Consider the following 27,456-nt stretch of genomic DNA (forward strand, 5'->3'; position numbering starts at 1 on the left):
TTTAAAAATATGTGGAAATGTGTTTGTTCATGGCTTTGATACTTCAGATGGCTATAATATTTTAAATTTTATTTTTATATTGAAAGACACATAAAAATATTAATGCATATATTTCACTATTTACAAGTTAAGTTATGCAACTAACAGTCTTCAAAGTTTGCCCAAAAAAAAGAATTGTTAAGATTTTATTAGAGTAAAGATCATTAGAACCTAAATTATATATCAGAAAAATTCTTCTTTGAGAAGCAGATCATCCAATGGAAACTATTTTTAAATATCATATTTTATAAATGGGGTTATATAAATACTTAGGCACCAGAAAACCCAAAAAGTCACAAAAAATAAAGAGTAATCAGTCATTCATATTCCCAAGACCATGTTCTCCAAATAAACCACTATTACAATTTAAATACTATTACCTCTTGGGCCCCTAATTTTTTAAAAAAACAAAAATCCCTTTACTACATCTTTTAAAAATGTTACCTATTTATTATTAAAAATTTTTACAGAGCAACAACTGTATAAAGATGAAAGTTAAAAAAAGAATTGAATTCCAAGTTGATATAGGTTAAGATTGATAGGAATCATACAGCAATGATGTATGAAATTTCGACTTAAATTTCTTTTAAAGTATGAATTTAATTTTACTTAAATTTACCAAACAAAAAAATTGAAGTGAAATTAAAGAATTTTTGAAATTTAGGAGGCAAGGATATACAATGGAAAAAAGACAACCTCTTTAACAAGTGGTGCTGGGATAACTGGTCAACCACTTGTAAAAGAATGAAACTAGAACACTTTCTAACACCATACACAAAAATAAACTCAAAATGGATTAAAGATCTAAATGTAAGACCAGAAACTATAAAACTCCTAGAGGAGAACATAGGCAAAACACTCTCCGACATAAATCACAGCAAGATCCTCTATGACCCACCTCCCAGAATATTGGAAATAAAAGCAAAACTAAACAAATGGGACCTAATGAAACTTAAAAGCTTTTGCACCACAAAGGAAACTATAAGTAAGGTGAAAAGACAGCCCTCAGATTGGGAGAAAATAATAGCAAATGAAGAAACAGACAAAGGATTAATTTCAAAAATATACAAGCAACTCCTGCACCTCAATTCCAGAAAAATAAATGACCCAATCAAAAAATGGGCCAAAGAACTAAACAGACATTTCTCCAAAGAAGACATACAGATGACTAACAAACACATGAAAAGATGCTCAACATCACTCATTATTAGAGAAATGCAAATCAAAACCACAATGAGGTACCATTACATGCCAGTCAGGATGGCTGCTATCCAAAAGTCTACAAGCAGTAAATGCTGGAGAGGGTGTGGAGAAAAGGGAACCCTCTTACACTGCTGGTGGGAATGCAAATTAGTACAGCCCTATGGAGAACAGTGTGGAGATTCCTTAAAAAACTGGAAATAGAACTGCCATATGACCCAGCAATCCCACTTCTGGGCATACACACTGAGGAAACCAGATCTGAAAGAGACACGTGCACCCCAATGTTCATCGCAGCACTGTTTATAATAGCCAGGACATGGAAGCAACCTAGATGCCCATCAGCAGATGAATGGATAAGGAAGCTGTGGTACATATACACCATGGAATATTACTCAGCTGTCAAAAAGAATTCATTTGAATCAGTCCTAATGAGATGGATGAAACTGGAGCCCCTTATACAGAGTGAAGTAAGCCAGAAAGATAAAGAACATTACAGCATACTAACACATATATATGGAATTTAGAAAGATGGTAACGATAACCCTATATGCAAAACAGAAAAAGAGGCACAGAAATACAGAACAGACTTTTGAACTCTGTGGGAGAATGTGAGGGTGGGATATTGCAAAAGAACAGCATGTATACTATCTATGGTGAAACAGATCCCCAGCCCAGGTGGGATGCATGAGACAAGTGCTCGGGCCTGGTGCACTGGGAAGACCCAGAGGAATCGGGTGGAGAGGGAGGTGGGAGGGGGGATCGGGATGGGGAATACGTGTAAATCTATGGCCGATTCATGTCAATGTATGACAAAAAAAAAATAATAATAATAATAATAAAAAAATAAAATAAAAAAACAAGAAAAAAGTGATCCTAAAAAAAAAAAAAATAGAATTTTATAGGCCTTATGCTGCTGCTGCTTAGCTGCTTCAGTTGTGTCCAACTCCATGCAATCCTAGGGACTGAAGCCTGCCCGGCTCCTCTGTGCATAGGATTCTCTAGGCAAGAGTACTGGAGTGGATTGCCATGCCCTCCTCCAGGTTATAGGCCTTATAGATAACCACAAAAATTTTTTTCCTCAAGGGTCCCTAACAGAAAAATAATAAGGAATCATGTAAAATGTTCTTCTTGCTCTTTTCTTTTTTAAATTGAAGGATAATTGCTTTACAATGTTGTGTTAGTCTCTGCTGTACAATAATATGAATCAGCTATATGTATATCCTCCCTCTTGAGCCTCTCTCCCAATCCCACACCCTTCCCACCCCTCTAGGTTGTCATAAGAGTACTCAGCTGAATTCCCTGTGCTACCCAACAGCTTCCTACTATATATCCACTTTACACATGGTAGTATAGATAGGTCAGCGCAAATCTCTCAATTCATCCCACCTTCTCCTTCCCCTTGCTGTGTCTACAAGTTCCTTCTCTATGTCTGCATCTCTATTCCTGCCCTGCAAATAGCTTCATCAGTACCATCCTTCTAGATTCCATATATATGCATTAAGATACAATATTTGTGTTTCTCTTTCCGACTTACTTCTCTCCTCTTGTTCTTTCATTTCTTCCTCCTCTCAACCTGCTGTCCTCCTTTTCCTTTCTCAACAATATAGCCCCCAAATCATTCACTGGGTGGGGCAGGCTTAGGGAGCTTTTACATGGCACATGTGGATGCATGCAAGGAGACATAACCATATGTGGATATACGTATAAGAAATCAGTAATCATAGTTATGCTGAAGGGGTATTTAGAGGTTTGGAGTGGAAGAGAGAGTCACCTTATACTTTTAATAATGTTTTTTACTGTTTGCCTTTTTAACACATATACATTACTTTTTCAAAGATAAAAAATGTTTAGATTTTCTTTTTAAAGACTTTCTTGATGTGGACCTTTTTTAAAAGTCTTATTGAATTTGTTACAATATTTCTTCTGTTCCACGGTTTGGTTTTTTGACCATGAGTCATGGGAGATCTTACCTTCCCAACCAGGGATCAAACCGGCACCTACTGCATTGGAAGGTGAAGTCTTAACCACTGGACTGCCAGGGAAGTCTCCAAAAAGTGCTTCGGTTTTTTTAAATGTTTCAGACTTCTAGGACATTCTATTACAATGTCCTTAAGAAAGTAGCATTTATTTTTATGAAATTACTATTAGCTGCTTTAAAAAAATTGTGAAGACTATATATGAGAGGTGCAATGAGAATTGAGAATTGACTGAAAGGGACCAAGGGTGGAAACAGGGAGATCAATCAGAAGGCCATTATAATAATCCAGGTAAACAGATGTTTACTTGGTCCGGTGGAAGCCATGGAGAGAATGAAAAATGATCTGAATTGGGAGAAAAAGATTAGGGTATAGTTGTAGACATAGATGTATAAAATTACAAAGAGGCCACATTTTATTGACAACTGAATCTTTAAATACAGTTTTATACAAATGAAGAATGGATAATATTAACTATACAAAGTCTATTTCAACAAGTTTTATAGATTAATGCTATGTAATTTATGGCAAACATGAAGTCCCTTGGTGCTTCTTCAGTTAAAAGCATCAGCTTTAAACACAGACATGTAAAGACATACATATACAGTCAATCAAATGCTAATATTCTGAACTTAGAAAACCACTAATTTCAGAATAAATACTATTTTTTTAATATAGTAGTAAGGAAGATGAAAATGTTAGTTTTTCAGTCATGCCCGACTCTTTGTGATCCCAAGGACTGAAGCCCACCAGGCTCCTCTGTCCATGAAATTTTCCAGGCAAGAATACTGGAGTGGGTAGCCGTTCCCTTCTCCAGAGCATCTTCCTGACCCAGGGATCAAATACAGGTCCTCTGCATTGCAGGCAGATTCTTTACTATCTGAGCCACCAAGGAAGGTAACTAAAAAATTGTCACTTGAAATTTTCTAGCTTGGATCCAGAAAACATCAGCAAAATAAAATGTTTTAGAAAGACCTCCATATTTTGTTGATGTTGGACATGACTACATCACAATTAAAACTACATATATCACAAAAGCACAACTTCAGGTTGTTAAAGCCGTGACTTTCTTGCTAGTTCGAACTGTAACTTTATACTTCTAAATAAACATGCTAACAATTTACTTAAATGGATTGAAAATATGATTTTCTTCTGATTCAAATTAAAAATACAGAAACACTAATACAGTGTTACATGAATAATTAAGAACTATTATCTATCTGTTAGCCAAGAGGCCACAGCACCACCAGTAACTTTTCTGTAATACCAAAGGGAACACATTCCCCCTACTATGAAAGCTAGTTCTGGGCCACAGTCCTGTTTGTATCATAAATTAACTCTGTGAAGGTGAGCTCTTTGGCTTCCCAAAACTTTTGTTTCCTTAGCTATAGAATTAAAGGAGTTTGCTTAAGATGGCATGTAGGGACTTTTCCACTCAAAAAAATTATCAGCTTGAGACTCTTCACTATGGTAAGATTTTTAAAGTAGAGTAAATTTTTTAAAAGATAAATGGATATTTTTTTCTTGCTGGAAAGTGAAAGTCACTCAGTCATGTGCGACCCCAGGCTCCTCTATCCTTAGGATTCTCCAGGCAAGAATACCGGAGTGGGTAGCCGTTCCCTTCTCCAGGAGATCTTCCCAACCCAGGGATAGAACCCAGGTCTACCGCATTGCAGGTGGATTCTTTACCATCTGAGCCACCAAGGAAGCCCAAGAATACAGAAGTGAGTACCCTATCCCTTCTCCAGCAGATCTTCCCAACCTAGCAACGCAACTGGGGTCTCCTGCACTGCAGGCAGATTCTTTACCAACTGAGCTACCAAGGAAGCTCTTTCTTCCTGGGCAATACCATAATTCTAACTATTCTACACTGTTCTTCAGAAAATATTTTGCTCATGGAATTTCAATCTAATGACTGATACTATTAAAAAACCTGAAAACAAAGTACCAGACAATAAAAATGCTGCTTAAAAACTTTAGAGCTTGTGATATTTAGGTTAAAAAAATGATACACCACCACCAGTTGGAATATCCCACCTTTGAACTTTAAGTTCTAAGACTCATCAGAGCAGAGGAAATGGTGACTTAAGAGATTTCACCATTCAAGCTATTAAATATGTAATCAATACACGCCAGTTGAAAAGTAAATACCCTGCCTGAAATACTATCATGAAAGCAAAGTTAATGAAAACTGACTGTCACAGAAAAATATGATTCTTTCCACCAAAACACTACACAAAAATACATTATCTTGAATGAATGAAACAAAAAAATAAATAAGGCCATCATGACTGAAAATGTTCTATGACGGAAAATGTTTTCTCTGTTCCCACAATACATGTATGTTCTGCTTTAGTCACATTGCTTCTTGTTTTCTGTCCTCATCACAGGGCCCCCTTCGTAGGTTTTTAGTTGAATGCAGTTCCAGTTATCTTGCAAATCCAACTTGCCTTATGGTCACAAGGAAAATCATTCCAGGCCCATTTGTCTTTGTCTTTAACAAGAACAACACATATTTCTTTCTGATCATTGTTGGGTTCACGCTTGTGCCAGAATCTGAAATGAAAAAGTATATACACACGTGTGTGTACATGTTGTGTGTGTATAGTAGAGGTCAGAGTACAAAGCAGAGAAAATGCCCCTAGTGAAACATTTACAGTTGCACTGTCCAACAAAATCAGAGCAACTGACTAGCATAGAGGTTCCAGAACAGGCAGTGCTCTGTTCTGAGTAGGCATTCTTATACCGGCATTGCTGTTGTTTAGTTGCTTAGTCATGTCTGACTCTTTTGCTTCCCAATGGACTATAGCCCGCAAGTCTTCTCTGTCCATGCGACTTCTCAGGCGAGAATACTGGAGTGGGTTGCCATTTCCTTTTCCAGGGGATCTTCCCAACCTAGGGATTGAACCTGCCATCTCCTGAATGGATAGGCGGATTCTTTACCACTGGGTCACCAGGGAAGCCCTACACTGATATACCACCCCAAAATGAATTCAGCTTGCTGTCTTCTTCCTACTTTTGCCTATAAGGCTATTTTACCCTAGTTGGTATACTCACACCATCTGTGGGTTAAATGGTGTCTTGTCCACCCAATGCCACTGGCCGTCAAGGTTCTCATTCCTAAGTCCCAGGAAATATGAAAATCGTCTATCCAAAAATTGAGTGATAAAGTTCTGCGTAAAAATGTGAATTTTTATAAGTATATTTGCATTTATCAGTTGATAACCATTGTTTTAGGAAAAGAGGAAAGAGATCAAATAAACTACTAGTTAAACACAAAAGCATTGGTTAGATGTTTTCAGATCCTGCCTCTGACATTTATGGTGTGATGTTAGTAAGTGCTTTAATGTCACCAAACCCCAGTTTTCTCAGCTCCAAAAGGGACAATTCCACTACTTCGGAGGGTCACTGTGAAGATTAAATGAGATCAGCTTGCAAATTACTTAGCACAGTTTTTAATGGGATTGGATTTTTAGGAAATTTTATTCTTAAAATTGCCTTCATTAATTATTTGCATATTTCATTAAATTACACTTATTTCAAAGAGTTGCTGAACCTAAAGCTGCAAAGCCATGGAAACAAAGTCCTCCAGGAAACCATGTTAACCAAGAATGGAGTAGAATCTGAATCTGGGTATATAGTATATGGAAATATATTGTGTGAGGAAATAAATTTCAGCTCAGAAATGACTTTACCTTGAGATTTCTTTTTTTAGAATAACAAATGTACATCTGAATTATCTGTCCTATTCTTTATCCTGAGAAGATATTTCAGTCCTGATTAACCATTCATTTATTTACTTAATCATCAAACACTTATCAAGGTCTATCTAAGTGGGCCTAGCACTGCACAGGCCATTGGAGATACAAACATGGATAAAGCATGGCTGTAGCCCTCTGCAAAGAAGGAGTCATTGGAAGAGGTGGAGTAGTGAACACTGAACTAAGTGCCCTGGTCATACAATGCACAAAATACCCTGAAAGTATCTCCAGATTAGAACAAGAAGGATGGAGTGGGGAAGGTGGTCAGGGTAGTTTTCTTGAGAAAATATCACGCGAGTCAGATCTGGGAAGACCAGAAGATGTTGGCCACGTGAAGAAAAATGCAAGAGGAAGAAAGTCTTTCCAGGCAGATGGGAGAGAGGAAGCAAAGGCATAGAGGTGGAGCAGAGCTGAGAAATTCCTCTCTCTGCAGAGATTCAAACCAGCAGAGAAACTAACATGAGCCTCTCAGCATACCTGCTCAGCCCCTGTGCTGATGGTGGCCAGGTGACCTCCCATCCCAGAGCAGTGGCTTTCACTCTGAGCCCACGTCTTGTTGTCATTAAAAGGAAAATAGCAGTTGGACTGGAAGGCTCTCCAGCCCACAGGACAGCAATTCCAGGTGCCCCCTCATGTGAAAATCGAAAGGAAAATTAAGTCCAAGGGAGCATGCCATATGTAACAAATCGTATAGTTATTTTACTACCTAATATCCAATTAACACGTAAGAGAAAAATACCAGGATTACCACAATCATTCTGTCCCCCCTATAAAAAAAGGATCCTGAAAATTACATTTCTAAATAGCTCCTAAACAAAAGTATCTGAATCACATAATGACCATGAGAAAATTACAAGGTTTTCTCTTAGAAGACGTGATCATTTTTCAACATCCCTACATCTATTTACAACCATATTTGAAAGAGTTCTCATAACAAAGCTTTTGGCGGGACATTTTATCTGAAGGAGGCAAAGAACCTGCTAAAATGCTCATGTAATGAGACTTTACAGAATAAAAAAGATAAAGGCACTTTGGCAAAGTTTACATATTCTAGGAGGGAGCAGTGCTTATATATCTGAACCAAAAGAAAATGTTATGCTTTGGATGCCAAAAAAGCTTCATAAATGTTTTGTTCATATTCTCTGGTTAGTTATTCAACTGCTCACAATCATGAAAATAATTCTATCTCAATTTACTGATGTCTGCTCTTGTGCCAGATTTCATCTTGTGTTCTTTTCATCTCTCTCTTTATATAGTAATGTAGAAATGATATGCTTTAAATCAGGCTATGAATTTGAATGGAAATAAGGAAGAAATTATCTTCCACTCGCTGTACCTTTCAGTTCTGGTTTCTCTCTGACGCATATCACCTTTGGGTGCTGCTTTGGGAGCCTGAAGAACCCCGTTCCTTTCTTACAGGGTAGAATGTTGTGGTGAGTCACTGTGAAGGAGGAAAAAAATCTTAGTTTCCTTTTCCTGTATAACCACTTACTTTGGGGGCATACTACACTAAGTAAATTTTCTTTTACCATAATAGTTAAGGTCCCCACCTTCTCTGTTCTTCCTATGCAGTTCCTTTGTTTCAGCTCCAGGTGAATTGGTTGAAAAGAATTGTTGAAAATTAATATTTTCATTATTATACATGTGTGTTAAGACATTTCAGTCGTGTCTGACTCTTTGCGACCCTATGGACTGAAGCCCGCCAGGCTCCTCTGTCTATGGGATTCTCCAGGCAAGAATACTAGAGTGGATTGCCATGCCCTCCTCCAGAGGATCTTCCTGACCCAGGAACTGAACCCGCATTTCTTATGTCTTCTGCATTGGCAGGTATGTTCTTTACCACTAGAGTCACCTGGGAAGCCCTTAGTGTCCATTTCATGCTTTATGGGGGTAGTTTTGCAAACCTTAATGTCCATGTGCTTTTAAACATGTTTTTCTATCAATATTTGTGCTTAGAGTGGAGATTTTGGTGACCACTGGTATTCTTCTGCAAAGTCCTACAAGTCTTACACACTAATCTTTTCAGTATTTTCACTTTGAAATATAACCAAGTCTAACGAAGTGAAAAACATAAATGTACAGTTTATCAAATTATTATAAAGTGAACATTCCAACAACCCAGCTCAAAAATGCAACATTACCAATGCCCCAGGTGACCTTCACAGCCCAAACACAAATCCCTCACTTTCTCTTAAAGGTAATCATGCCATGGCTTTTAAAGCAATCTCTTCGTGCTTTACTTCATAATTCTACCACTTCATAACCTATCACAAAACCATATAGATCAGATTTGCCTGCTTCTGAACTTTTTATGAGTGAAATCATACTTTGGGTTCTGTCTTCTGCTCAGGGTTGTTTCTGAAATTTATCTATGTTGTTTCATGCAACCATAACTCATCAGTTCTCATTGCTAAAAAGTGATCCATTATCTTAATGAATAAAAATGTATTTATCTTTTCTTCTTCTGTTAGATAGTTGCCTTGTTTCCAGTGTTTGGCTAGTATGAGCTCTGCACATCTGAGCATTTTTGACCATGTATCCTTAGAGCACAGAAGCATGCATTTGTGTAAGGTCCATACACACGTATGCAACTGCTGGTAATAGGTTATACCTATTGCCAACTGTGGTTGGGGTAACCTTTTTCAAAGTGACTATACTGCTGTATGCAGTATAATCTGTATGCAGGTAAATAAGCAATAGTTAGAATCAGACATGGAACAACAGGCTGGTTCAAAAGGGAAAGAAGTACATCAAGGCTGTATACTGTCACCCTGCTTATTTAACTTATATGCAGAGTACATCATGAGAAATGCCAGGCTGGATGAAGCACAAGCTGGAATCAAGATTGCCAGGAGAAATATCAATAACCTCAGATATGCAGATGACACGATCCTTATGGCAGAAAGTGAAAGAAACTAAAGAATTTCAAGATGAAAGTGAAAGAGGAGTGTGAAAAAGCTGGCTTAAAACTTAACATTCAAAAAACAAAGATCATGGCATCTGATCCCATCACTTCATGGCAAATACATAGGGAAACAATGGAAACAATGAGAGACTTTATTTTGGGGGGCTCCCAAATCACTGTAGATGGTGACTGCAGCCCTGAAATTAAAAGACACTTACTCCTTGGAAGAAAAGCTATGACCAACCTAGACAGCATATTAAAAAGCAGAGACTACTTTGCCAATTTTGACTAATCAAAGTTATGGTTTTCCCAGTACTCAAGCATGGATGTGAGAGTTGAACTATAAAGAAAGCTGAGCACTGAAGAATTGATGCTTTTGAACTATGGTAATGGAAAAAACTCTTGAGAATCCCCTGGACTGCAAGGAGATCAAACAGTCCATCCTAAAGGGAATCAGTCCTGAATATTCATTGGAAGGACTGATGCTGAAACTGAAGCTCCAATACTTTGGCCACCTAATGGGAAGAACTGACTCCTTGAAAAAGATCCTGATGCTGGCAAAGATTGAAGGCAGGAGGAGAAGGGGATGACAGAGGATGAGATGGTTGGATGGCATCACCAGCTCGATGGACATGAGTTTGAACAAGCTCTGGGAGTTTGTGATGGACAAGGAAACCTGGCGTGCTGCAGCCCATGGGGTCACAAAGAGCCGGACACAACTGAGCCACCAAACTGAGTACCACTGTATACTCCCACCAGCAGAAATTCACTGAAGGTCTACTTGCTTTGCAGCATCATCAATACTTGCTACTGCCAGACTTTAATTATTACCATCCCCAAGTTTTCAGTGGTATCTCATTTGTATTTCTCTGAAAACTAATGAAGTTAAACATATTTTATATGTTTATCAGACATTTCATTTTTTTCTTTTCTATTGTGCCTGTTCAGGACCTAGCCCGTTTTTCTGTTGTCAGTATTTTTCCTATTGATTTGGAACAATGGTTTAAATATTCTATACTCTAATCCTTTATTAATTATATGCATTAAAACATATTCTCCTGTTTTCTGTTGTCATTCAGTGTTATTTTTGTTGAACAATAATTCTTACTTTAATGTAGTATACTTTGGTGACAGTCTCTTTAATGGCTAGCACATTTTGTGACATGTTTAAGAAATCATTCTCTGTCTCAAGGTCATGAATATATTCTCCATGTTTTTTTCCTAAAACATTAATTTGCTTTCCTATTTTAATCAATTCTCTGCCTTAGGTTGGTTTTTGAACATGATATGAGGCAGGAGAACAATTTCATTTTTTAATATGGATAATCAAGCCTCTCTACTACAGTAATTGAACAAAACTGACTTCTCCCTAAACTCTGCAATATCCCCTTCTGTTCACTTTTTAATTAATTTTCATTGGAAGATAATTGATTTATTCCCTTCAGTTTTATTTCGTTTATTGTTGTTTAGTCGCTCAGTCCTGTCCAACTCTTTATGACCCCATAGACTGTAGCCAGCCAGGCTGCTTTGTCCATGGGATTCTCCAGGCAAGAATACTGGAGTGGGTAGCCTGTTTTATATAGAGTTCATAAATACAGATCTGTAACAAAGCTCTCAACATTCTTTCTCTATTTGTTTATTCTTGCACCTATACTATATTACTTAATTTATAATAACTTCATACAATGTCTTGATATCAGAAAGAAGTCTTCCTGTTGTTCTTCTTTTCAAAGGCAGACTACAATCCATCTGAAGTTTGAGGGTTTTTTCCTGGTTATTCTTTTCTAGAAAGATGCAGTCCTTGTTATCCTGGTCCAAAGTGAAGAATGATTTACTGTAATCTCCAACCTTCCAGTGTATAGGAACGGGTCTAAGTTCCATCGTTCATTCCCTGGCTCAAGGCTGCATCATCAAAAAACAGAAGGTCAAGTATGTAACTCTGAATATTAAATCCAAGCCCTGAGGGCTTTCTGGATTGGTATATTGGAGAAGGTCATGATAACAAAAGGTTTAGGGCAACTTTCTGAAAGTTTTTCGAGTGAATAATTCAAGGAGCATTCCACTTGCTAATAACTTACCCACACAATTTGCAATAAAACAGGCACTTAGAAGTGACATGAAAAAAATAGCAATGGTCCAAGGGATCAGCTGGGAATGCTGGCCTCTTTCTACTAAAACAAAAAGAAAGATAAATAGGTTATCTTCTTCTCAGCCACAAGAACTAAGGGAACTAACGCCACCAAGGAGAAAGCTTAGAATGAGATCATCCAAAATATTTTAGAACTGGAAGAGAGCTTAAAGATTTCCCCTGAATAAATCAACTTTAGAGTTCACTGATAAATAAATTAATTAATTAATTATATTTATTTGCAAATAAAATGTATTTCTTTGGGGGTTTTGGGGGGGATTAGGAACATGCTTTTTATTAACCAGGCTCAAAACCCCGAAATCTTTAAAAACTGATAATTGCAGTACATAAAAATCAAACCTCCTTTATAAACAAATAATGTTAAAACACAAGGAACACATGGAAGAAAAATCTTGTCACAATGCTAATATCCAGACTGTATAAAGAATTTCAAAAACCAATTTGAAAACTGAGCAAAAATTTGAGCAGAAAATTTGCTGAAAGTATTTTGAAAATCCATTAAACAAACTAACAAACAGCATGCTCAATCAGAGGCATGTAAACCAAAATATTACGGCATGGTTTTGTCATATATCAAATTTTTAAAAGTAAATTGAGAATATGGAGTGTGGCAAGGCCTACAGGAAATAAACACTCAGTGAGGAAATAAATGCCACTACTGAACTATAACCTAGAAAACCTTTTAGACAGATAAAGTTAGGAACACTTATCAAATTTTAAATGCATTACATTTGCCACAATTTAAATTCTAGAGATCAAGCCTATAGAAGCAATTAAACTTATTTCTATAAAACGATATTTACTGCAATAATTTTGGAAATTGAAAAAACAAAAAAACCTTGAAACCTAATACTTGTATGCGTATCATCAAAAGCAGAGACACTAAATTATGGTGAACTCATATGATGAAATTCTATAGAGCAATTAAAATAATCATGTATACAAGTATGCATTAACAGAAAGAAGTCTCCAAAACATATTGCTACATAAAAATGTGATTTTCAGTACCATTGTACATCATGAGCCCATTAAAATTTGGGTGGAGTGATGAGATGAAATGAAACATTAATTTCAAAATTAGGTATTTCTGCATTCATTCTATATATTTCTCAAAATTATTTTTAATGTTTTTACAGTATAAACCCATTTATGTGTCACTTAAGTAGAACTTGAGTATAAAAAGAAATAAAGTCAGAACCTCAGGTTCACTGCTGTCCCAGTCCATGTGTTTTCTGTATCTCTCTTCTCTATTTTTCCTTTAAACAATTTTCCCAAATTAGTTTCTTTCATCTTATTTTTTTATATACTTGGTGCTCTCTCTTGTCCCTGTATACGTTTTATAAAGAAGTTTCTAATACCCCAAATGTTTGAATCTATGTCCCTCCTCTTCACCAAAATCATTTTCACTTTCTTCAACTTCCTCCCCATCACCATCTTCAATCTTCATAACTACAACTATCATCAATTCATATTTTTAAATCTTAGTCATAATTAAATATGCTTCTTTAAAACTGAAAGGAGACAAATACTCACATTTATTTTGCGGTTCTTCTTGCCCCATTGTGTGTTAAATCTCTGGTGATTCAGCAGTGGAGAGAACCAGCAGCCTCAGCAGCCTCTTAATTTTTTCCCCACAGTTTATTTCTGTGGATAAAGAAATATATTCAGAAATTTTTGAGATTGAACATTAATCTTGCCTATTCTGGTAAGATCAGAAAGCTCTCGATATTAAAGACAGCTCAAAAGAAGAAGTCTTTCCAAACATGGGGGTTTCCTTTGATTCACTCTAGGATGGAGCAAAGAAAAAGGAAATTGAGAAAGCCGCACTCAAAAGCGGTAGAAATTTTCCTAAAATCGCTACGCCAGTATGTCATGTAGAATTTCTTAGTTTATTTTCACTTGTTCAAGCAAAAAATGTAGCCATACCCTAAAAGAATCATAACTTTACCTAATCAAAAGCAGAATAAACATTTCTTCAAGTTTCTTTTCCTGGATATTATATTTTCAAAGGTAGTTGTGTGCTTGAACAAAACTCTGCCCCGGAAATTTCTCTGAACTAAGTTGCATGCAAGATGGTAAAAGGTAATGTGAACAATGAGCAAAAGTTTTTAATCTGCACAGCGTATGTATGTAAAGACAAAAAACTTTTGCTGTAGAGTTGAGAAAAATGTTGTGGAGCTGTTGATTAAATTCCCAAGTATTCCAATGAGAGAAATTAAGCTTCTTTGCCCTATAGGGCAAGAGGAAATGAGAAATTCTGTGGTAAAGAACACAATCTTCAACAGAGGTGAAATGTACTAAACTTGGTTAAGTTGCAAAGACTCCAAAACCAAGCTTAAATAACTTTTGTTGTTGTTCAGTCGCTCAGCCGTGTCCGACTCTTTCCGACCCCATGGACTGCAGCACGCCAGGCTTCCCTGTCCTTCACCATCTTCCGGAGTTTGCTAAAATTCATGTCCAGTGAGTCGGTGATGCCATCCAATTATCTCATCCTCTGTCATCCCCTTCTCCTCCTGCCTTTAATCTTTCCCAGCATCAGGGTCTTTTCTAAGGAGTCAGCTCTTTGCATCAAGTGGTCAAAGTACTGGAGCTTCAGCTTCAGCATCAATCTTTCCAATGAATATTCAGGATTGATTTCCTTAAGGATTGACTGTTTGATCTCCTTGCAGTCCAAGGGACTCTCAAGGATCTTCTCCAAAAAGACAATCTCTTTAACAAGTGGTGCTTGGAAAGCTGGTCAACCACTAGTAAAAGAATGAAACTAGGACACTTTCTAACACCATACACAAATATAAACTCAAAATGGATTAAAGATCAAACAGAAACTATAAAACTCCTAGAGGAAAACATAGGCAAAACACTCTCTGACATAAATCACAGCAGGATCCTCTATGATCCACCTCTCAGAGTAATGGAAATAAAAGCAAAAATAAACAAATGGGACCTAATGAAACTTAAAAGCTTTTGCACAACAAAGGAAATTATAAGCAAGGTGAAAAGACAGCCCTCAGATTGGGAGAAAATAATAGCAAATGAAGCTACTGACAAAGAATTAATCTCTAAAATATACAAGAAGCTCCCGCAGCTCAATTCAAGAAAAATAAATGACCCAATCAAAAAATGGGCCAAAGAACTAAACAGACATTTCTCCAAAGAAGACATACAGATAGCTAACAAACACATAAAAAGATGTTCAACATCACTCATTATCAGAGAAATGCAAATCAAAACCACAATGAGGTACCATTACACGCCAGTCAGGATGGCTGCTATCCAAAAGTCTACAAGCAATAATTTCTGGAGAGGGTGTAGAGAAAAGGGAACCCTCTTACACTGTTGGTGGGAATGCAAACTAGTACAGCCGCTATGGAGAACAATGTGGAGATTCCTTAAAAAAATTGGAAATAGAACTGCCATATGACCCAGCAATCCCACTTCTGGGCATACACACCAAGGAAACCAGATCTGAAAGAGATACGTGCACCCCAATGTTCATCACAGCACTGTTTATAACAGCCAGGACATGGAAGCAACCTAGATGTCCATCAGCAGACGAGTGGATAAGGAATCTATGGTACATATACACCATGGAATATTACTCAGCCATTAAAAAGAATTCATTTGAATCAGTTCTAATGAGATGGATGAAACTGGAGCCCATTATACAGAGTGAAATAAGCCAGAAAGATAAAGACCAATACAATATACTAATGCATAGATATATATGGAATTTTAAAATATGGTAACGATAACCCTATATACAAAACAGAAAAAGAGACACAGATGTACAGAACAGACTTTGGGACTCTGTGGGAGAAGGCAAGGGTGGGATGTTTTGAGAGAACAGCATCGAAACATGTATATTATCAAGGGTGAAACAGATCACCAGCCCAGGTTGGATGCAGGAGACAAGTGCTTGGGGCTGGTGCACTGGAAAGACCCAGAGGGATGGGATGGGGAGAGAGGCAGGAGGGGGGATCGGGATGGGGAACACATGTAAATCCATGGCTGATTCATGTCAATGTATGGCAAAAACCACTACAATATTGTAAAGTAATTAGCCTCCAACAAATAAAAATAAATGAAAAAAAAAATCACAATGAGGTACCATCTCACACCAGTGAGAATGGCTGCTATCCAAAAGTCTACAAACAATAAATGCTGGAGAGGGTGTGGAGAAAAGGGAACCCTCTTACACTGTTGGTGGAATGCAAACTAGTACAGCCACTATGGAAAACAGTGTGGAGATTCCTTAAAAAACTGGAAACAGAATTGCCATACGACCCAGCAATCCTACTGCTGGGCATACACACTGAGGAAACCAGAATTGAAAGAGACACATGTACCTTAATGTTCATCGAAGCACTGTTTATAATAGCCAGGACATGGAAGTAACTTAGATGTCCACTGGCAGACGAATGGATAAGAAAGCTATGGTACATATACACAATGGAATATTACTCAGCCATTAAAAAGAATGAATTTGAATCAGTTCTAACGAGGTGGATGAAACTGGAGCCTATTATACAGAGTGAAGTAAGTCAGAAAGAAAAACACCAATACAGTATGCTTCAGTTGTGTCTGACTCTGTGAGAACCCCACAGAGAGTAGCCCACCAGGCTCCTCTGTCCCTGGGATTCTCCAGGCAAGAATATTGGAGTAGGTTGCCATTTCCTTCTCCAATGCGTGCATGCATGCATGGTAAGTCACTTCAGTCATGTCCAACTCTATGCGACCCCATGAACTATAGCCTACTAGGTTCCTCCATCCATGGGATTTTCCAGACAAGAGTACTGGAATGTGTTGCCATTTCCTTCTCCACCAATACAGTGTACTAACGCATATATATGGAATTTAGAAAGATGGTAATGATGACCCTATATGTGAGACAGCAGAAGAGACACAGACGTAAAGAACAGTCTTTTGGACTCTGTGGGAGAAGGCAAGGGTGGGCTTACTTGAGAAAATAGCACTGAAACAATATTATCATATGTGAAACAGATCGCCAGCCCAGGTTCGATGCATGAGGCAGGGTGCTCAGGGCCGGTGCATGGGGAAGACCCTAAGGGATGGGATGGGGAGGGAGATGGGAGGGGGGTTCAGGATAGAGAATATATGTTCGCCCATGGCTGATTCATGTCAATGTATGGCAAAAACCACTACAATTTTCTAAAGTAATTAGCCCCCAATTAAAATTAATTAATTAATTTTTTTTAAAAAGTCTTCTCCAACACCACAGCTCAAAAGCATCAATTCTTCAATACTCAGCCTTCTTTATGGGCCAACTCTCACATCCATACATGACTACTGGAAAAACCATAGCTTTGACTAAATGGACCTTTGTTGGCAAAGTAATGTCTCTGCTTTGGTGGCTGCACAGCGCTGGAGTAGCCATGACGAGATACCCTATGTCCAAGTAAGAGAAACCCAAGTAAGACAGTAGGCGCTGACAGAGGGCAGACAGACTGAAACCACAATAACAGAAAACTAGCTGATCTGATCACATGGACAACAGCTTGTCTAACTCAATGAAACTAAGCCATGCCATGTGGGGCCATGCAAGATAATCGGGTCATGGAGGAGAGGTCTGACAGAATGTGGTCCACTGGAGAAGTGAATGGCAAACCACTTCAGTATTCTTGCCTTGAGAACCCCATGAACAGAGTGAAAAGGCAAAAAGGTAGGACACTGAAAGATGAACTCCCCAGGTCGGTAGGTGCCCAACTTGCTACCGGAGATCAGTGGAGAAATAACTCCAGAAAGAATAAAGGGACCGAACCAAAGAAAAAACAACACACAGTTGTGGATGTGACTGGTGATAGAAGCAAGGTCTGATGCTGTAAAGAGCAATAATGCATAGGAACCTGGAATGTTAGGTCCATGAATCAAGGCAATTGGAAGTGGTCACACAGGATATGGCAAGAGTGAATGTCAACATTCTAGGAATCAGCAAACTCTGATGGACTGGAATGGGTGAATTTAACTCAGATGACCATTATATCTACTACTGTGGGCAAGAATCCCTTAGAAGAAATGGAGTAGCCATCATAGTCAACAAAAGAGTCCCAAATGCAGTACTTGGATGCAACCTCAAAAATGACAGAATGATCTCTGTTTGTTTCTAAGGCAAATCATTCAATATCACTGTAATCCAAGTCTATACCCCATCCAGTAATGCTGAAGAAGCTGAAATTGAATGGTTCTATGAAGACCTACAAGACCTTCTAGAACTAACACCCAAAAAAGATGTTATTTTCATTATAGGGAACTGGAATGCAGAAGTAGGAAGTCAAGAAACACCTGGAGTAACAGGTAAATTTGGCTTTGGAGTAAGGAATGAAGCAGGGCAAAGACTAATACAGTTTTTCAAGGAGAACACACCGATCATAGCAAACACCCTCTTTCAACAACACAAGAGAAGACTCTACACATGGACATCACCAGAGGGTCAACACTGAAATCAGATTGATTTTATTCTTTGCAACCAAGGATGGAGAAGCTCTGTAAAGTCAGCAAAAACAAGACCAGAAGCTGACTGTGGCTCAGATCATGAACTCAATAGTGCCAAATTCAGACTTAAATTGTTGAAAGTGGGGAAAACCACTAGACCGTTCAGGTATGACCTAAATCAAATCCCTTATGACTATACAGTGGAAGTGAGAAATAGATTTAAGGGACTAGATCTGATAGACAGAGTGCCTGATGAACTATGGACGGAGGTTCGTGACGTTGGACAGGAGACAGGTATCGAGACCATCCCCAAGAAAAAGAAATGCAAAAAAGCAAAATGGCTGTCTGAGGAGGCCTTACAAATAGCTGTGAAAAGAAGAGAAGTGAAAAGCAAAGGAGAAAAGGAAAGATATACCCATTTGAATGCAGAGTTCCAAAGAATAGCAAGGAGAGACAAGAAAGCCTTCCTCAGCGATCAGTGCAAAGAAATAGAGGAAAAGAATAGAAGGGGAAAGACTAGAGATCTCTTCAAGAAAATTAGAGATACCAATGGAACATTTCATGCAAAGATGGGCTCAGTAAAAGACAGAAATGGTAGGGACCTAACAGAAGCAGAAGATATTAAGAAGCGGTGGCAAGAATATACAGAAGAACTAAAAAAAGATCTTCATGACCCAGATAATCACAATGGTGTGCTCACTTACCTAGAGCCACACATCCTGGAATGTGAAGTCAAGTGGGCCTTAGGAAGCATCACTACGAACAAAGCTAGTGGAGGTGATTGAATTCCAGTTGAGCTATTTCAAATCTTAAAAGATGAAGCTGTGAAAGTACTGCACTCAACATATCAGCAAATTTGGAAAATTCAACAGGGGCCACAGGACTGGAAAACGTCAGTTTTCATTCCAGTCCCAAAGAAAGGCAATTTCAAAGAATGCTCAAACTACCACACATTTGCACTCATCTCACACGCTAGTAAAGTAATGCTCAAAATTCTCCAAGCTAGGTTTCAGCAATACATAAACCGTGAACTTCCAGATGTTCAAGCTGGTTTTAGAAAAGGCAGAGGAACCAGAGATAAAATTGCCAACATCCACTGGATCTCTGAAAAAGTAAGAGAATTCCAGAAAAACATCTACTTCTGCTCTATTGACTATGCCAAAGTCTTTGACTGTGTGGATCACAATAAACTGTGGAAAATTCTGAAAGAGATGGGAATACCAGACCACCTGACCTGCCTCTTGAGATACCTGTATGCAGATCAGGAAGCCACAGTTAGAACTGGACATGGAACAGCGCACTGGTTCCAAATAGGAAAAGGAGTACGTCAAGGCTGTGTATTGTCACCCTGCTTATTTAATGTATATGCAGAGTACATCATGAGAAACACTGGGCTGGATGAAGCACAAGCTGGAGTCAAGATTGCTGGGAGAAATATCAATAACCTCAGATATGCAGGTGACACCACCCCTATGGCAGAAAGTGAAGAACTAAAGAGCCTCTTGATGAAAGTGGAAGAGGAGAGTGGAAAAGTTGGTTTAAAGTGCTACATTCAGAAAACTAAGATCATGGTATCTGGTCCCATCAGTTCAGTTCAGTTCAGTCGCTCAGTCATTCTGACACTTTGCGACCCCATGAACCGCAGCATGCCAGGCTTCCCTGTCCATCACCAGCTCCCGGAGTTCACCCAAACTCATGTCCATTGAGCCAGTGATACCATCTAACCATCTCATCCTCTGTCGTCCCCTTCTCCTCCTACCTTCAATCTTTCCCAACATCAGGGTCTTTTCCAATGAGTCAGCTCTTCGCATCATGTGGTCAAAATACTGGAGTTTCAGCTTTAACATCAGTCCTTCCAATGAACACCCAGGACCAATTTCCCTTGGGATAGACTGGTTGGATTTCCTTGCAGTCCAAGGGAATCACTTCATCGCAAATAGATGGGGAAATACTGGAAACAGTGGCTGACTTTATTTTGGGGGGCTCCAAAATCACTGCAGATGGTGATTGCAACCATGAAATTAAAAGACACCTACTCCTTGGAAGGAAAGTTATGACCAAGCTAGACAGCATATTAAAAAGCAGAGACATTACTCTGTCAACAAAGGTCCATCTAGTCAAGGCTATGGTTTTTCCAATAGTTATGTATGGGTGTGAGAGTTGGACCATAAAGAAAGCTGAGTGCAGAAGAATTGATGCTTTGAGCTGTGGTGTTGGAGAAGACTCTTGAAAGTCCCTTGAACTACAAAGAGTTTCAAAGAGTCGGACACGAATGAGCAACTGAACTGAACTAGGTTGGTCATAGCTTTTCTTCCAAGGAGCTAGCGTCTTTTAATTTCATGGCTGCAGTCACCATCTGCAGTGACGTTGGAGCCCAAGAAAATAAAGTCTCTCATTGCTGCCATTGTTTCCCTATCTATTTGCCATGAAGTGATGGGACCAAATGCCATGATCTTAGTTTTTTGAATGTTGAGTTTTAAGCCAACTTTTTCACTCTCCTCTTTCACCTTCATCAAGAGGCTGTTTAGTTTTTCTTCACTTTCTACCATAAGGGTGGTGTTATCCCCATATCTTAGGTTACTGATATTTCTCCTGGCAATCTTGATTCCAGCTTGCACTTCATCCAGCCTGGCATTTCGCATGATGTCCTCTGCATATAAGTTGAATAAGCAGGGTGACAGTATACAGCCTTGACATACTCCTTTCCCTATTTGGAACCAGTCTGTTGTTTCATGTTTGTTTCTAACTGTTGCTTCTTTACCTGCATACAGGTTTCTCAGGAAGCAGATAAGGTGGTCTGATATCCCCATCTCTTGAAGAATTTCCCACATGTTGTGATACACATAATCAAAGGCTTTAGCATAGTCAAGAAGCAGAAGTAGATGTTTTTCTGGAATTCTCTTGCTTTTTCTATGATCCGTTGAAGGTTGGCAATTTGATCTCTGATTCCTCTGCCTTTTCTAAATCCAGCTTGAACATTTGGAAGCTCTTGGTTCACGTGCTGTTGAAGCCTCGCTTGGAGAATTTTGAGCATTATTTTGCTAGCGTGTGAGATGAGTGCAATTGCACAGTAGTTTGAGCATTCTTTGGTATTGGAAGGAAAATTTACCTTTTCCAGTCTTGTGGCTACTGCTGAGTTTTCCAAATTTGTTGGCACATTGAGTTCAACCCCTTAACAGCATCATCTTTTAGAATTTGATATAGCTCAGCTGGAATTCCATCACCCTCACTAGCTTTTTTGTAGTGATGCTTACTAAAGCCCACTTGACTTCACACTCTAAGATGTCTGGTTCTAGGTGAGTGATCACACCATTGTGGTTATCTGGGTCATGCAGATCTTTTTTGTATAGTTCTTCTGTGTATTCTTGCCACCTCTTCTTAATATCTTCTGCTTCTGTTAGGTCCATACAGTTTCTGTCCTTTATTGTGCCCATCTTTGCATGAATTGTCCCTTGGTATCTCTAATTTTCTTGAAGAGATCTCTAGTCTTTCTGCTTATATTGTTTTCCTCTGTTTCTTTGTATTGTTCACTTAGGAAGGCTTTCTTATCTCTCCTTGCTATTCTTTGGAACTCTGCATTCAGATGGTTATATCTTTCCTTTTCTCCTTTGCCTTTCGCTTCTCTTCTTTTCTCAGCTATTTGTAAGGTGTCCTCAAACAACCATTTGCCTTTTTGCATTTTTTTTCTTGGGGATGGTCTTGATCACTGCCTCCTGTACAATGTTATGAACCCTGTCCATTGTTCTTCAGGCACTCTATCAGATCTAATCCTTTGAATCTATTTCTCACTTCCACTGTATAGTCATAAGGGATTTGATTTAGGTCATACATGAATGGCCTAGTGGTTTTCCCTACTTTCTTCATTTAAGTCTGAATTTAGTAATAAGGATTTATTATCCTTAAGTTAGTAAATAACAAGGATAGATAGATATTAAAATAGTTTTACATATTATTTATTCATATTATAATGATAAATTAGAAATATTTGAATATATAAAAATATGAATTTATAATGATTCAAAAGGAAGCAATTCATATTTCCAACATAAAATGTGAGTATATATTATAAGACTTGCTTATTTTTTAAAAACTTTTTATTTTGTATTGGGTTATAGCCAGTTAACAACATGTGATAGTTTCAAGTGAACAGCAAAGGGATTCAGCCACACATATACATGTATCCACTCTCCCACAAACTCCCCTCCCAATCAGGCTGCCATATAACATTGAGCAGAGTTTCCTGTACTGTACAGTAGATCCTTGCTGGTTGTCCATTTTAAATATAGCAGTGTATACATGCCCATCCCAAACTCCCTAACTATCCCTTCCCCTCAACCCTTGTTTATTTTGAATTGACATTGCAAAACAAATGTATTATTATGATATGTACATCAATATTTGTTTTTTCTTCTTTCAGTAAGAGTATATGCATTTCCAAGCATAGATGTTTCCTTGTTCTGTTTTGTAGAACTAAATAATAGATACAGAAATGGTAAGACAAGTAATTCTGGAGGAAAATTTCTGGAGGAGAAACAGGAATGACTTTTGTGCAGTGGTTGCTACATCTAGAAAAGCAAGCAGAAAGAGAAACCAGGAATTCATACAAAGTAACTGAATAGGGGATTTCCATGGCAGTAAGTAAGCCTGGTTAGGACTCCAGGCTTCCACTGCAGGGGGCACAGGTTCAATCCTTGGTATGAGAACTAAGATCCCACATACCTGTGGGGTAGGTCCAAAAAATAAAAATAGAAAGAGAACTCCTAATGTGCTACAAAGTTATAAATTAGTCAAACATACTAAGCAAAAGAGCTAACAAGAAAGACTCCCTTATACTCTAGAAGATAAGACCCTAACATCAAAGGACAGACTTTGAAAATATAAGAAATGCATGACTTTGGAATAATGCTAACAGATGAATTCAATGAGTTACGTAGCATTTAGCCAGTAAGATAGTTGTATATATATGATCTTTCTGGAAGAAATGTCTGGTTGCAAAAAGGGGGGGGGGAGGATGTGAAAAGCACAAGATCAAAATAGACTGATGTCACAAGTGAAATTTAAGAATAAAACAGCTATCAGATTCTGGTTCAAGACAGTGTTATAAGAGGCTCCTGAACACACTTCCTTCCATGGACACACCAAATCTACAGCTACACATGCAATGACTCACTCTGAAAGAAATCTAGAAACAAGCTTAGTGACTCCTACATATCAAGCAAACATGAAAAAAACATCAAAATGGGTAGGACCATGGTTGACATATTGTCAATCTCTAAGGAAAACAAACTCTGGAGTCATGATTCAGCAGGAGAATGTTCACACCTTGGTCAGACTTGAAATCAGACAAGTAATAGCACTGAGAGCCTTGATAACATGTGTGTAGGTACAGAGAGCTGCCAAAGGAATGGCTTGAAAAAAGGATAGGTACAAGTACAGATCACATCAGTCATGTCTGACTCTGCAACCCTATGGACCGTAGCCTGCCAGGCTCCTCTGTTCATGAGATTCTCCAGGCATGAATACTGGAGTGGGTTGCCATACACTCCTCCAAGGGATCTTCCTGACCGAGAGATCAAACCCATGTCTCCTGCATCTCCTTCACTGGCAGATGGGTTCTTTACCATTAGCACTACCAGGGAAGCCCTAGAAAGGATAGGATTGTGGGTCAAATGAATAGTTTCCAGCACAGGGTCCAAAATCCAGCATGAAACCAGAGCCAGACTCATGGGCACAAAGCCTGAGGCAGAAACCTAATCATATTAAATGGATGAAAAATGGGTGTATTGGAAAGGGTATTATGATCATAAGGTAAAGGTTTTAAAAAGTCATAGATGTTGCAAGTAACTTATACTGTAGACATTAGGCTTTTTGGCAGCAAAATTGATTTCAACCCTACAAATCAGAGGAGCTGGTGTCCTTTATGATTTTACAAGTCATCTCAGAAGTTGAGAAATACTGAGTCTGTAGGACATTGACATTGGCAAATAAAATTGGAAAAGGCTGAAGAGAGGAGTGGCTGACAAGTGTGGGTGCTCTGTAGACTGATTCCTAAGACGGTCTTAAAGGTTTTCTCTGATTCATTATCCAAATCTTTTGTTTAGTATGTCTGACACACCAACACTCCTGACAGTGTATGTCAAAACTTGGACTTTATCCCTAAGGACAATTCTGGCCTTTCTTTTCCCCTTCCTCAACGAGGGACCATGAAAACAAAATTAAGCAAATTATTTCAAGGAACTCTGAAAACTATCATGGGCCATGCCAGTGTAAGTTGTGTTGTATGAGTGGGCACCATCTTTGTTGTTATTACTGTGTAAGAAAGCAGTTTCTTTTGCACAAATGTTCTTAAACTGAAATCATGCAAATGAGACCAAAATGCAGGATCACTCAAGCTATTTGGAAGTAAAAAGCCAACCAAGACTAATGTTTAAAATTCATGAGTTGAATCAATGCTATAAAACCTCAAATTAGCATGTTGGTGGCATGCTCAAGTCACTGGGCAGCTCTGCACATCTTCAGGAAAGAAGAATTAGACTTCTCAACGATTGAAAAAGAGGTATAAATGTACATCATTTAAAGGAGGACAACAGGTATTCATTACAGACTAACAAACTCCATTTCAATGATGGTCAATTAAGCAAAGCAGTATTAGGTATTTTAAAATTAGCTTCCAAAAAGGATTCATATTGGTTTGGAAAATTTAAACAAAGGCATCTTATTCAAGACTCTGTTTTGAAGAAGATAGCCATTATAAACAAGGGAATGAAGCAAATTTGGCTTGTCTTACAGACTAGTTATAGCAGCTCAAAACCATATGTCCCTGTTGGTGGAAATGTGAATTGATATAACCACAATGAAAGACAGTATGGAGATTCCTTAAAAAACTAGGAATAAAACCACCATATGACCCAGCAATCCCAATCCTAGGTATATACCCTGAGGAAACCAAAATTGAAAAAGACACATGTATCTCATTGTTCATTGCAGCACTATTTACAATAGCTAGAACATGGAAGTAAACTATGTCCATCAACAGATGAATGGATAAAGAAATTGTGGTACACAATGGAATATTACTCAGCCATAAAAGGGAATGCATTTGAGTCAGTTCTAATGAGATGGATGAACCTAGAGCCTAATACACAGAGTGAGGTAAGTCAGAAAGAGAAAGATTATAAGCCAGAAAGATAAAGAACATTACAGCATACTAACACATATATATGGAATTTGAGAAAGATGGTAACGATAACCCTATATGCAAAACAGAAAAAGAGACACAGAAATACAGAACAGACTTTTGAACTCTGTGGGAGAATGTGAGGGTGGGATATTTCAAAAGAACAGCATGTGTACTATCTATGGTGAAACAGATCACCAGCCCAGGTGGGATGCATGAGACAAGTGCTCGGGCCTGGTGCACTGGGAAGACCCAGAGGAATAGGGTGGAGAGGGAGGTGGGGGGGGGGGATCGGGATAGGGAATACGTGTAAATCTATGGCTGATTCATATCAATGTATGACAAAACCCACTGAAATGTAAAAAAAAAAAAAAAGAAAGAAAATTTTTCTTTAAGGCCTCTTAACACTAAAATTGGAAGACAAGTTAATTAAAAGGTTTCTTGTGTTGGTGGTATTCAAAAAAAATAAAAATAAAAAAATAAAAAAAAAAGAAAGAGAAAGATAAATATTGTATACTAGCACATATATACAGAATCTAGAAAAATGTTTCTGAAGAATTTATTTGCAGGGCAGCAGTGGAGAAACAGACATAGAGAACAGACTTATGGACATGGGGAGAGGGGAGGAGAGGGTGAGATGTATGGAAAGAGTAACATGGAAACTTACATTACCATATGTGAAATAGATAGCCAACAGGAATTTGCTGTATGGCTCAGGAAACTCAAACTGGGGCTCCATACCAACCTAGAGAGGTGGGATGGGGAGGGAGATGGGAGGGAGGTTCAAAAGGGAGAGGATATGTGTATACCTGCGGCTGATTCATGTTGAGGTTTGACAGAAAACAACAAACTTCTGTAAAGCAATTATCCTTCAATTAAAAAATAAATTTAAAAAATGTGCCCTCCACATTAATGAAGAAGCTAGACTGTGTCAACAGTTTCTAAAGTTGAAAATACTTCAGGGATTCTCAAACAACAAAATGCTTTATTTAAAAACACACACAAAGATTTAGACTGCTACAGAGAGTTTGTGGGGAAAGATTTTTTAAGTCCTTTGGTTGAAAAAAAGTTAATATAAGTAACCCAAGCAGTGCACCTGGGAGAATATGAGTACCAGCTCATGGCAGCTGTAATAACCTTGGAACATTATTTTTAAATGCCTCTAAAGCAGTGATAGTTCACATTAATTCATTAGACCAGGGATTATCCTAAGTACTGAACAGAAATTAACTTCCATGATCTTCACAAAACAAAGTATGTACTATTATCTTCCCACCATTACAAATAACACACCCATGTCTTTGAAAAGTTAAAAATTTGCCAGAGCTCCCACAGAGAGTATGCTAGCATTCAGATCTAGGTAATATGGCATGAAGCCCATACTGTTAACTACTGAATTATAGCCCTCTGAGAAAAGGACATTTCATCATGTAAAAAGCCACTGATTAACATCAACTGACAGAAAAATTAAAAACATAGCCTAACAGGGAGTAAGACTGTACCTAGTATGGAAATATGACTGGACCATACTCAAAAAGGAGTCAGCAAGAGGAAGGAAAAGAAACAATGCATACCCACTACAGTGGTGATGAAACCAGCATGGACAAACAGAAATGAAAACCACAGCAGCAATCCAGTGTTCAGTGGAGACCTGCAGCTTCCTCTTTTGATGGAGCAAGTAAAGAACACGCTGATCTATGGCAACAGGTTTCTTAGAGTCAGACGGTCCAGAGTAAACTAGAGGTGATATCTTGTGTTTTGTTTTTGTTTTTGTTTTTTTGTAATTGTATCTTTCT

The 27,456-nt window shown here is 38.1% G+C and overlaps 1 protein-coding gene across 2 annotated transcripts; it reads right to left on the reverse strand.

Annotated features, from left to right (window-relative positions):
- Positions 1-4,941: 4,941 nt before the first annotated feature.
- On the reverse strand, positions 4,942-14,066 carry CLEC4D (C-type lectin domain family 4 member D). Of its 2 annotated transcripts, XM_043882497.1 has the most exons (7): positions 13,982-14,066; positions 13,567-13,677; positions 11,963-12,055; positions 8,316-8,420; positions 7,457-7,608; positions 6,276-6,391; positions 4,942-5,774 (listed from the first exon to the last, which is right to left on the reverse strand). In XM_043882497.1, exons 2-7 carry the CDS (start codon positions 13,592-13,594, stop codon positions 5,627-5,629), a joined length of 642 nt encoding a protein of 213 aa, XP_043738432.1. In that variant the 5' UTR covers positions 13,595-13,677; positions 13,982-14,066; the 3' UTR covers positions 4,942-5,626. The 2 variants fall into 2 exon arrangements, with proteins under 2 accessions (XP_043738432.1, XP_043738433.1); XM_043882498.1 differs by lacking the exon at positions 13,982-14,066 and having other exon boundaries at positions 11,963-12,052; positions 13,567-13,785.
- Positions 14,067-27,456: the final 13,390 nt, after the last annotated feature.

Source organism: Cervus elaphus, chromosome 22, assembly GCF_910594005.1.
Source record: "Cervus elaphus chromosome 22, mCerEla1.1, whole genome shotgun sequence".
In the NCBI taxonomy this organism is placed as follows: Eukaryota; Metazoa; Chordata; class Mammalia; order Artiodactyla; family Cervidae; genus Cervus; species Cervus elaphus.

Bases quoted from the DNA above. Each gene is read 5' to 3' on its own strand.
- CLEC4D (XM_043882497.1), bottom strand. From the start codon at position 13,594: ATGGGGCAAGAAGAACCGCAAAATAAAT. The intron at 12,056-13,566 runs GTGAGTATTTGT...TTTTTGTTTTAG, and splicing joins AGAAGAACCGCAAAATAAAT to TAGAAAGAGGCCAGCATTCC. The intron at 7,609-8,315 runs GTACAGCGAGTG...TTTTCACATGAG, and splicing joins AGAGAAACCAGAACTGAAAG to GGGGCACCTGGAATTGCTGT.